Raw genomic sequence first — 12,673 nt, 5'->3', positions numbered from 1 at the left:
TGGGGCTACCCTCCCTCCCCGTGGAGTGTCCTATTTTTTGAATGTTAAAATATGGTATCCCTACCTTCACAGTGCAGCTCTCCATTCACTGCAGCATGAGGTCTCAGCTACCTCACTCCCTCCCCCTCTTTCCTGGTGGTAGTGGCCAAGGGAATGCTGGGAAATGTAGTTCTTTCCCTGCTCCAGGGCTGGCTCTATAGGCAGGGAGCTAACCAAGGAACTACAGCTCCCAGGGCCCCCTGTTGGTTCTCAGCTCCCATGCTGGATCCCTGCCGCCCCTGCAAATGGGCTGCCCCAAGCACGTGCTTGCTTTGCTGGTGCCTAGAGCCGCCCCTGGCAGGAGAGTAGCAGCTCCTGATGCCTCAGCACAGCCCAGGTGGGGAAGTGACCTGGATTCAGGGAGCCCTGGTGTGTGTGTTGGGGGGCGGGGTGTATGTGTGTGTTGAGGGAAGTGTGTGTGTGCACCTGAGTGAGTGAGTGTGCTGTCTCTTCAAGAAAGCACTCAGAGTCAGGAGCCTGAACAAGGCTTGTTCAGACACAAGCAGCTGCCAGCAGCTCCGGACCAGAGAGGCAGCAGCACACACAGATTCCCCCTGTCCATCCTGTCACCCCAGCTTAGTGGAAATCATGTAGAAAGGTGGGGGGGGGGAGGGGGACACCCCACCATCAGCCCCCTGCAGAGCAGACAGGAGGACGCTCCCAGTCCGGAGTGGCCAGTGGCAACTCGGGGAGGGGCAGGAACAGCAGCAGCTGCACCTGTGGAACAGGCCAAAGAGGAGCTCCAGAGGAGCTCCCCTGCTCCAGAGGAGTCACCTGGCTCTGACGGCTGGTCATCCAACTGTTCCCTGCAGCTCATGTCTCTCCCCCTCCCCCATGCTGCTGCTGTTTGCCTGCCTGTGGTACCACCTCTGTCAGCCCAGCTGGTCTCTCAGCAGCAGGTCAGGTGGGAATCCAAAGCCTGTGCACAGTACGCCCCTGGACGGGGGCCCATACAATCCACACCAAAGGCTGGCCCTATATACACCACACATCACTGTAGCAGGAGACTATCCTCACCTACTTGCTGTGTTTAGGAGCTCTCTATTCATGGTCTGCTTCCTGGTCACCTGCTGCAGAGTCACATGCTTCCCCCAGGCCCAGCCCATTAATTGAAAATGGGATTGCAGTTTTCTCCAGGTGCATAATTTTGAATGTGTGAAATTGGAGATCTGCTTGTTACAGGGAAGATGTGTGCAGGAGAAGGCTGCAGCTATTCACTTGACTACAATGTTACCACATGGGAAATCCAAGTCTGAAACAGACTTAACACACCTCTTCTTCAGCATGGAGGTGCAGCCCACTCTGCTTTACTCACAGCTTATGGGTTGTTTGATTTTGCTGGGACCAGAACTGGAAATATGAGGTGGGAACCTATTCTCATGGTGTTTCCAGCAATGACCAGAAGTCTTACGTAAAAAGTCTATTTTCTGAAGATTGCCAACTCAGTTTTGCCCTCGAGTGGTTCTGATGGTTTGAAGCCTTCAAATGCCACGTCTCAGATGGACCATGGAATAAGCAGATGAGGCTCTCTCTCTCTCTCTCAATCTCTCCTATTGACGTTGTTCCATTATAATTCAGTAATTAAATATTACTTGGCCCAGAGAAAGAATGAATTTCAGGTGACCTAACCACTGATCTGTAGGGGTGCCAGATCCCTGTTCAAATCCCTTCTCTTCAGCAAACAGAGGAGAACGTAAACTAGTTGTCTCCCATATCCCAGGTGAGCACTCTAACCATGGCACTGAAGATTAAACATTTGCCAAAGTCCCACACATAGAAGTCAGACAATATATCCAAGGCCCAGCTCTACAAAAGGCTCTTAGGTGTTGCAATGGTGACCACTGCAAAGCCAAACTGTTAGGTGCCTAGAAAAATCACAGCAAACACCACCTCAGCAGTTTTGTGTAGATAAAGGTGGCCTCTGCGCATGTCCATTGGATTAAGCCCCACATGAGTTAGGCAGAGTAACACCTATATTCCCCAGGTTCATGGATCACTCTGGGACTTAGGTGGGAGATAGGCATCCAGATGCCTAGAGTGAGGCAGCAGCATGAGATAGACATATAGGTGCCTAGGGAACTTTTACTGCAAAAACTTAGGCACTGAACAAAATTGTGTGCCTACAGGGTGAGGCGGCAGCCCAGTGGGAGTTTCAGGGATTGCAGTGGTGCCTAAAAATGTGATGGGGTGTTGTGCTGAAATACCTCTGTGGAGCCAGGACTGAATACTTCAGTTTGGTCCTAACACAAGGTGAAATTTCAGAGAAGAGGATTGCATTTTTTCCCCAAAAAGCAGAAACATGAATTTGCTATACCACAGCAGGCATGGTAGACCAAAAAAATTGAGATTACACTGAAGTTTCTGGGGTTTCCTATCACAGAAAAGGCAGGTGTGGGGAAGATGTATTCTGATTAGCATGGGAAGATTGTACATCTGATTGCTTTTTTATACTTAGAACTTACAAAAATCTTGGGGTTCGGACTGTAAGATTCATGCTCCCTCTGTAACAGCCTCATGAACAATAAGGCTTTGTGCTAATATGATGGTAGATTTCCTCTAAGGATTTCAAAAGGGGATTAAAATTTATCCCCACTTTACTTATGGGGAAGGTAACACAGAGACAGATGCTGGATGTTACAGATTTGCCCAATGTCACACAGCAAGTTAATGGCACAACTGCATATAGAAAACGCATCACTCCTGACAAGTTCACTGTCTAGCCACTAAACAATGCTGCCTCCTGCATGATCTGTCTGTGCCACACACTCCATGATGACCCACACCCCCGGTTAATATAGTTGTATGTGGAATAAGTTAGCACAGAATTTGATTCTTAGTTTCCCCTCTGTGCAGCACCTTGAGATTCTCTGGCAAATACGTGCTATGTAAATGCAAAGTATTATTCGGTATTCTGTTCTTGCAAATCAAGGATCATTGTCACCTTCGATAAACAGATTTTCCCAAGTTGGCCACCACCTCTGTACAGTACTTTGTTTTTTTTTCAGTGCCTATTCTAGGGTAATAAATTGGCTAATTTAGTCTACCACTCCCATCTACTGGATGCAATCAGAAGTACATAGTGTGTCAGAAGCCCTATATTGCTAGCAGCTAAAGGGGATTCTCTTTTAGCACAATTGACAGGGGTTATAGCTTCAGGAAGATCTAAGTTCTGGCCATGCAGTCACAGTGAATTTCTGAGCAACCATGGTATGCAGCATTGTGACAGCCATGAAATTTCTAGACAGACACAGTCATAAATCAAAATCCTTATGTATATTAGACTTTATTCTCAAAATGTGTTTCTTGCCTAAATATTTAAACACATAAATAACCTCCAGCCATTCCACCTTGTCATTTTAAGCTTCCTGACATTTATTGTTTGGAAGAGAAGAAAGGTCAGACTTATCAAATCTGCATTTATGCTTCCATGACATTTTTCTCCAACCAAATTTTTCTGAATTAGAGAAACAAGACAAATGTGGCACATTTCAGAAAGGACCTTTCTGAGTTAGGCATTTCAGTCTGTACAGCAGCACTTATCTCTGAAGATGATTCAGAAGGACAGTACTGTGATCCAGGGGATAGAGCAGGATTTAGAAGTCAAGAGACCTGGGTTCCAGCTCCGCCATTGAATTGCCATGTGCCTGGTCACTGTGCCATGGTCACTGAAGCCAAATTTTTTTTACAAAGGGTCTAAGTTTGGGTGCCTTAAATTTTGAGTGACCAGCCTGGGTCAGTTGGACCCTGATAATCAGTGATGCTGAGCCTCTTTGCTTCAGTTGGAGTTGTTGCAACTCAGCAATTCTGGAAAAAAATAAAAAATCAAGCCCACCATTGTGTCTCAATTTGGGCATGCAACAATGGAGGCACCCAACATTAGCCAATACTTTGAAAAAATATTCATCTTAGCATCTGGAGCAAACAGACGTTATCTATACTAAGATATAGATAACATGGAGATAATGATGCTGATCTTCCTATCAGCTGTGTGGATAAGTGCAAAATACCATTACTCTTTTCTCACCTTTCTATAACTGATTCACATGTGTACGGCTCACAGTCAGATCATGATTTCTCAGATAATGTTCACACAAGATGCACTGTGAACCAAATGACTCGACTAAGTTCAGATACAATTCAAATACACCGTGCAAAACAGATTTATCAACTGTCTCTGATTTTGAGCAATGTCTTTGCATTTGTAGAATAAAGTGTTCAAGTCTCCCACCATCCCGGTGAAGGAGATATTTATTCCCCATTTTTACAGCTGGAAGAAATAGAGCCACAGCAAGGAGAGCAGGGAAAATACCTTAATAGCATGCTGTGAATATTCACGCAAATAAAAAAACAAATGCGCTTTATCTATATTTGTACTCCTTTTGTGTTTGCTTGCCATTAATATTTTAGTGCATGAGTTCACTGGCAGGAATGTTCATGGGAGCAGTGAGTCTTAAGCAACAGTAAAAGGAAATTTGCAGAAAGCAAAATTGAAATCAAACACAAATATTTGCATAAAACCTGATTTTAAAGAGTGCTGCACTTCAAGAAAAGCCCCAATTTGCACTGGTTGAGCTTACCTTGGCTTTAAGCAGTGGTAAATCCAACTGGTGCAAATTGTGGCTTTCCTTGGGGTTTGCACTGGTGCACTTACAATACCCGGCAGCCACTGACTGTTAAACCCCCAAGTCTAGACAAAGAGTCAGGAACTAGGGATGAACCACTTGCACTACAAGGAAGCCCTTCAGAAGCTGTGCTGCAAGGATTGATCCACTGAAGTTAATGGGAGTTTTACCATTGACTTAAGTGGGAACAAAATCAGGTCCCAGGTACCTAGCTAGGATGTAGGAGAATGACAGACAGACACTAATGAGAAGGTGATTGAACCCCTCTACCTACTCCCTGCCCTTAGGGCAGCTGGATTCACTATTGCCCAACCCCAACTTTGTTGTTGGGAAGCAAATAGCAACAAATAGTAAAGTAAAAGTAAAAATATGAGTGAAATCTTGGCAGCACTGAAATCATTGGCAAAACTCCTATTAACTTCAACAGGGCCAGTATTTTACCCACACAGTCCAGTTTTCATTCACAAAAAGGCCACTTTAAAAAGTATTTTTGCATCCCTTTTTCTCTGCCAGGGAAAGGGGTAAAGGGGCCTTAGTGTAAATGAGAATCAGGCCCATGGTAGCAGCACCCTGCAGCAGTACAGTTTAGTTGCTAGGAAATGTCAGTATTGCAATAGCTCTGGTAGGGACACTGCTATGTTGTGAGTGCTGAGAAGACAGCTGTTGTTTCAGACATGACACATGTGGCAAGTTAGTATAATTCCATGTGAAGACCACAGAGGAGGAGAAATGTGTCTCCCAGCCAGGGAGGGATAAGTTATGCATTGCTATTTAAAAATTATAATTGGAATTTTAAATCTATTTTATGAATGGAAGTACTTTGGCCTTTTGAGGAAGGTATGAGTCATTTTCATCCCACTGTGCCCCCTTTTTAATGAACATTTCCCACCTTAGCATATGTAAGTAGTAATTAATCACAGGAAATTATTTTACAGGCATCATAGCTTATTAAATCTTCTGACTAGACTCACAAGAAACCCACTTAACATTTGTAGACCAGGTGTCCTACTGTAAGTGTGCTGACTACCTGTGATGTTAATATGTGAGAGAATGCCTGATCTAGTAATTAGGGCATAGTGGATTATCCAGGTAGCTGTAGATCCATTGATCATGCTACTAGAGCTCTTCTAAACTACCCTGCTCCATGCTGCCACAATGGTGTCTTCATGTCTGTTCCACTGCATGTAGGGGGGCATTCACTCCCTGCAAAGAGGGCCGGCACAAGGCCTATACACTACTTAAATCCCCCTTACACCCATGACTCCAGAAGGCATAAGTTGGTCTTTCGTGATGCATAGGTGATGAATAGGCCTTCTGTGAAGGGCGAAATTTCATATAGAGTATTTCATGTCCATGAGAGTGGGACAGTAATTTGGCCCTGAGAATTTTCACAGGCATATTTTGTGGAAGTTCCTGGCACCTTTATGGTTTGTCTACTGAACAACAATGGTTCCCTTAGTTTTTCTCTCTCTCCCCGCCAAACACAATTCTGTGTGGTAACATCTCTTAGTAAGACTTGTTGACAAGGGGGAGGGCTAACTCACTAAATATCCTTGAGTGAGTGGGATAGCTAAAGAATAAAGCAAAGCCAAACACAGTTTAGCCACTTTTGGCTCCCTGCCCATCTAACCAAAATTTAACCTTGGACCATTTGGCAAAAATATTTAATTATGTCTGTACAGATGTGTCTACACTGCAATCAAACCTGTGATTGGCCCATGCCAGCTGACTCCAACTAAGGGGCTGTTTAACTGCAGTATAGATGTTTGAGCTCAGGCTGGAGCTCAGGCTCTAGGACCCTGCAAAATGAGAGGGTCCCAGAGCTCAGGCTGCAGCCCAAGGCCAAATGTCTGCACCACAGTTAAACAGCTCTTTAGCCAGGGGTGACGGATTTTTCCTAAAAGTGTGTGTGGGGGGAAATGAGGACCCCCGCCCCTCCATGGCCATACCTCTGCTCCTCCTCTTCCCCCAAGGCCTTGCCCCCACGACAAACTGGAAGCCAGAGCCAGGCTGGGGGGGCCCAAGAGCAGCCCCCGGCCTGTGGCCACGACCCCCGGGTCCGTCACCCAGGGCAGATGGAGGGTCCACGGCTCCCCACAGCTGGCCGTGCAGCTCTTACCGGCCTGGCCTTGGGTTGAGGCCCTGGGGGCCGAAGAGCCGCAGCTGGGCCATAGCAAAAGCCACCCAGGCAGCTGTGGAGATCCACGGATCCTCCATCTGCCCTGGGCAGGGAGTCCAGGGGATGGGGACATGGGTCAGGGACTGCTCTTGGGCCCCCCACCCCAGGCAGGTGGAGGGTCTGCTGCGGCTCCCCACAGCTGCCCGGGCTCCCTGGGCTTCTCTTACCTGAGCTGGGCTTCAGCTTCCTGTCTGGCCAGGGGCAGAGCCTCAGGGGGGAAAAAACATGAGCAGAGGGCTGGGCCCATGGCAAAAAGTGGGAGGGCCATGGCCTCTTAGCCCGCCTGTGTTCCGGAACCCCTGGCTTTAGCACAAGCTTGAGTCAACTGGGTGTCTAATTGCAGCATAGATATACCCTATGTGAACTACAATCCTGGGCACCAAGCGCATGCCTGTGGCGGCAATCCGTGGGGGGCAGCCTGCCGGTCGCTGTGAGGGCGGCAGGCAGGCGGCTTTCAGTGGCATGCCTGTGGGAGGTCCGCCGGTCTCGTGGCTTCAGCAGCAATTCAGCGGCGGGGACGCCGATGGCACGGGACCGGAAGATCACCCGCAGGCATGCTGCCGAATCCGCATGACCAGCGGACCGCCCACAGGTGCGCCGCCGAAAGCCGCCTGACTGCCGTGCTTGGGGCAGCAAAAAACATAGAGCCGCCCCTGTCTGGATTACAGTGAGGTAATGAAAGCACATGAGCTATCTTGGTATAAAATCGAAGTGGAGCCAAGGCTCTGTAGTTTTTAATCATGCTCAACACTATCCCATCACCTAGCAGGGACCTTGCTGAGACACATCAAGGTAAAGCCTGGTCTCTGCTAGGCTTTTACACTGAGATCACTAATGCACATTGATGATCTCCAGTAAAAACAAAAAAACACACCTTCCTTTGGCCTATGGCCCCTGGTATTGTAAAACGTATTAGGGTTTACCATCTAACGTGGGCTAAACATACAGCTGCCTTTTTTTCACTAGGAGTGTAACACCAGTTAGCTAACATGGGTTCACTTAACACAGGTTAAATATAACTTTATTCCTACGGAATACACGCCCAGACACTACACCTCCCATCACTGCTCCAACCAGTGGAGCTAAACTGGTTTTAGAAACTGTGTCCCCCATTTCAGCTGGGATCTTGGCCAGAGCCGGGTAAGAAACTGCAAACAGGAGGTTGGGCAGAGGGGAGGAGGGAGCTGAGCAGAGGGAGACTGATGGTTTATTTCTGGTCAGGGAGCTTATGGGAATGGATTGAAGGACCAACAAGCCTTAACTGTTGAGACTACCTTTGGCAACATGTCTTCACTGCAGTTACCTCGGGGTAAATGTACCTTAACAGATATCTCAGAGTTTGCCCTCTAGCTCAGGCAGTGGTGGCTACCTCACCATGTAGCACAGAGAAAGGCATTTTGTTGCATGAATGTGGAGCATGTTAACTCAGGCTCAACCATGGCTTTTCTTAAACAGTGAAGACAACTCCTTTAGCAATGGCTTCACTGAAGGAAAAAAGTTAACAGAACCAGCAAGATAACTAACATGGGCTAGTTGTGACACTGTTAAGTCTCAATGGAGACAGAAGAGAGTTTTACTATGATGTAGCTATGTGAGGTCAGCCATAGTGGGGAGGGGGGAAAGAATCCTACCTAGCTACATCGTAGTAAATGCTACATGTGTTTGGTCTCCATTAGGATTTTACAGCCAGATCAATGACCTGTTTTAGTTATCTGGCTGTAAGAAAAAGCCCACTTTTTTGGCAGGTCTGTATAGACCCAGCTTTGAAAGGCCAGTGTGATTTCAGTTTTATACCAGTGGAAATCTGAAGTGGGTCCCCTGAAGTTAGTTTCAACCAATTTAAACTGCTGGCCCATTTTTTCAGTTATGAGCTCAAAGCTGGCTGCTTCAGCATTGTGCTTCAAGCCCCAGTAGTAAGTTGTCTCTTCAGACTTTACTTAAGTATATTCTGCGGTCCATTAAATAGCTACCCAACTACTCTCCCTGGGTCAAAGTATTTGGCTATGCTGTCCATTAGGGTTTATGTTCTTTCTGTAGGAGACAACAAAAGAAAGCTAATATTAGAGCTTAAATAATTGTGGATAATGAGAAGAAATCTCCTTTACTGGCACAGAACAAAGACCTTTTATCTGAGGAATTCAAGTTGTCCTTACATAGCTTGATTCATTAGAGAAGTATCAGTGCTAACAGAGCTGTTGTCCTCCCTACTACTTTAACCTTTGCAATGCCAGTTCACGTTAGACTCCTTGGATTCAAAAGGGTGAAGAAGTTCAATTAAGCCCCACTTTATATCCAACTGAAGGAGAATCAACCGCGTTCTCATGCCGTATATTTGTTTTGGGCATTTGCTATCACGCTATGTCCCTTCATCATATTCATGCCTCATTGTGTTGCTATTATCAATTGTATCAGTGTTTTTGCTACCTTGGGGTTGGTGTTAGAGGAGAACCTGGAAATCACTCGTTGCACTACAGTGAGGTTTGCCTCCGTTATTACCAAATTAATACCCTATTTCTCCACTTTATAGATCCGGATCCTGCACTGCTTAGGTCAGCGGTAGTATTGCCATTGACTTCAAGGAGAGCAGGACTACACTATGGGTGAGTAGCTGGACTTCGAGTCCCTGTGTCTGAATGGAACAAACAAACTCACCCGGTTTAACAAAACAGCCGGATGTTTTCTACATCATCTTCCCCACTGCGATCATCCCCTGGCACATTCTGTTCTATTAAAGCGTACCAAAAACAAGACACGAGGAAAAAGCCCCAACTCGGATTGATTTTTCTTTACAAACAATCAAGTGGGTGGAAAAGGCAGGAATCTAGCATTTGCGCCCTACTACTTCTCAGAGGCAGAGGGATATAGCCCATCCCTCAAAACCAAGATTAGCCCCACAGCGAGTCTCTAGGTCCTTTCCCCTCTTACTTAATAGAAGGCGGCATTCTCCTGGCCACTAGTCCTGCTGGAGCTGGGGGAGATAGGAGAGCAGGGAAATCTCGAGCGAAGGTGTTTAACCAAGGCTATATTATTGAACCAGCCCGAATGTTTCTAGATAGAGCAGATAAGACAGCATTGCAGGACCCCCCTGTAAAGAAATCTGCAGTGCTGATTACTGCCAGCCACTGCCACTGGGAGCGGCCGGCCACAGAACGGAGGTGGGAGGATGGAATAAGGAGGGAAAGAGGAAGGAAAACCACTTCTAAATGTCCCTTATTCACACACACCTCCTGTCCTTCCATGTATGTTGTCTGCTTTGCGCTCTGCAGCTGGATGCACAATTCAGACTGGCCAGTTTGCAGAATGAGAAGAGAAACCTCTCGTAGGGAGCCCGAGGCGTTGTGGGGTCAGCAGAGAGTGTGGTGGGAGACTTCCAGGGAGGATCCCCCAGGTATTTATTTTTGACCCCGGCCATCTGATGCAATCTAGTGTGGTCCCAACACAACACGCTCTTCAGACGTGTCTTTGACGAACCAGAGCGACAAGTCCCCTTTGCAGGGCTCGTTTAGTCGTGTCCAGAGGGATGGTACCCTGGAGGCGCAAGGAAGCCCCCCCCCCCCCACTCAGGAGGTGTAAACACAGGCGGTGGGGAGAGAACAAACAAGGGCTTGGATCCTGGCATGTTCTCCAAACTTTCCCCAGCCTCAGTGTAAGGGAGACGGTAAATGGGCAGAGTAACTGTGGCCCGATCAGCCCCAAGGGGAAGTTCTCAGGGCTAGGTGGAAACACTGAGCTTATACGGGCGCAAGTTATAACGCCAGGGCACGCAACGCAACTGCTCACCTCTCCTGGAGATCTGAAAGAGCAGGCGGGGCTGGGAGGCTCTGATCGCCGCGGATAAGCTGCTCTCCCTGCCCATGAATGCCGCTTTCCTCTCGGGCATCAGCCGGATCCTCAGCCTTCCTTCTCCGGAGCGGATCCACCAGCTGAACAGCTCGGTGAGGTTAAACTCCAGCTCGCCCGCAGCTGGCTCTGCTTCTTCGCCCGCTGCCTGGGTCGGGTCCCAGGCGCAGCCCTCCCGCAGGCTCCCCTCTCCCACCTCCAGCACCAGCTGCTTGGCTCGGCGGAGCTTTCGCACCGAGCCCCCTTTCAGCACCTTGGACAGGGCTCGAGGCCGGGCTGGCTGCTGCGGGGATCCGGCCCCGGGAAGCCAGGAGTTCACCGCCCGAAGCAGGGGCGAGCACTCCAGCACCAGGCTGCAGCGGGCCCGGAGCCAGCCCACTGCTTCCCCTCCGCCCAGCAGCAGGTCCCGCAGGTAGGTCCGGAACAGGGAAGGGACGATGAAATCTACCGCCAGGCTCTTCCTCTGGAGCCGGGAGAAGCTGGGGGGTTCTCGCTGCAGCTGCTGCCCAGGCCGGGAGCCGGCGAGAGGGGTCCTCTCTTCCAAGCTCAGGGCTGGGGGGAAGGAGAGGAGCACGGTGGCCACAAAGAAGGGGGAAAGGCTGGCAGCTTTCATATTAGCATGTGGTGGGTGAAGGATACACTGGATTCTAGGGGATCCCCCCGACTCAGTCACCAGCTGGATTCACGGGGGTTCCCGGGTGATTCCCCGACTCCCTCACGTGCAAGAGCTCAGGGGAGCCACTGGATCCCTCTACTCCGTCACCAGCAGGAGCTGCAGGGAGCCAAGGGAATCCCTGGATCGCCTCCCCGCTCAGGCACCCCCGGGACCCACTGGATTCCTGGCAATCCCTCCTAGTCAATCACCAGCCAGATCCAGGCGAGCCGCTGTCCTCTCTCACCGGAGCCCGCCGCTGGCCGGATGCGTGTGTCCGAGCCCGATGTGCAGACACGAGGGTGTCTCTTCTCACACTCCTCTGCACGACACGGCCATTCACAAGTGCGGCTGGGCTGGCCCGCTCCCGCCTCAGCAGCGCACACCTTCCCCAGCGGGCAGCCCCGGCTCGGCTGCTCCCCCGGAAGGCAGGGCTGCGTCTGGGGCCGGAGCTGATCCCATCCCCGGCTAGTTGCAGAGAGTCTCTCGCGCGCGCCTCGGCTGCTCGCTGCGACGTTTCTTCTTGCCCGACCCTTTGCAGGAGGAAACCCCACGCTGAACTTCAGGAGCAGCCCAGCTCCTGTTCCCAATTCCCCGCCCCTGTCACTGGCCGGAGACACCCTGCTCCAGCCCGACTGGCTGCGCCTGCACTCTGAGCTGGCCCTGTCCTTGGACGGGTCCTGGTGGGTTTCTGGAGTGGCTGGCTGCTGGGGGGAGACGGGACCTCAGTTTGGGGGGGTCCCCCCAGGCTCTACGCCCGGCTCTCCAGTGCCTCCCCTTGGGTCCCTTGGCCAGCGGCTGCTGGTTTTCTGGAGTAGCTGTAGCGGCTGGTGGGGCGGACGAGCTCAGACAGTGGGTCCCCCGGCCAGCTCCCTACGTCTTACTCCTCTCGGCACCTTGAACCATCACATTTGTGGAGCCGCTGCGAGTGTCCGTGGCGGGAGCAGGTGAGAGGCTGAGCGAGGGGCTCAGCAGCTCCACGCCCCCCCGGAGAGCTGCAGCCGCCCGCCGGTCTATAGTGCCAGCCGCCGCCGCTGCTGCCGCCACCGCTCGTGGCAGTCGCTGGCTCACAGCTGCCTGGCCCGCTCGCGGCCGCTGCAAGGAGTTTTTACAGGCTCCAACTACCCGCCACAAGCCAGGTATTACCCTGCCACCGCTGACGTCACGCCTGAGTCCTGCTCCCACCAGCCAATGGCGTGTTCAGGGGACATTATTATTCAAATGATCTGAGAGAGGGAGGAGGCTCAGGCTAGCGGGGGGGTGTCTTCGTTGAGAAAAGCACTACAACCCCTTCCCCACCCCCTGCTCCGTGTGACTGGTGGGGAAGCAGGCTGGCTGGCT

At 50.2% G+C, this 12,673-nt stretch overlaps 1 protein-coding gene across 1 annotated transcript in view; it reads right to left on the bottom strand.

Moving 5' to 3' along the window:
• Nucleotides 1-10,735, bottom strand: part of ALK (ALK receptor tyrosine kinase) — a 561,137-nt gene extending 550,402 nt beyond the window's left edge. The window contains exon 1 of the mRNA XM_026649582.2: nucleotides 10,621-10,735. Within this exon, the coding sequence (XP_026505367.1) occupies nucleotides 10,621-10,720 (100 nt within the window). The 5' untranslated portion in view covers nucleotides 10,721-10,735. The remainder of the gene's footprint in view (nucleotides 1-10,620) is intronic.
• Nucleotides 10,736-12,673: the final 1,938 nt, after the last annotated feature.

The sequence above is a fragment of the Terrapene carolina genome, unplaced genomic scaffold (assembly GCF_002925995.2).
Source record: "Terrapene carolina triunguis isolate 2854851 unplaced genomic scaffold, T_m_triunguis-2.0 Scaffold85, whole genome shotgun sequence".
NCBI classification, from domain to species: Eukaryota; Metazoa; Chordata; order Testudines; family Emydidae; genus Terrapene; species Terrapene triunguis.
This window is presented reverse-complemented; position numbering and strand designations above follow the sequence as displayed.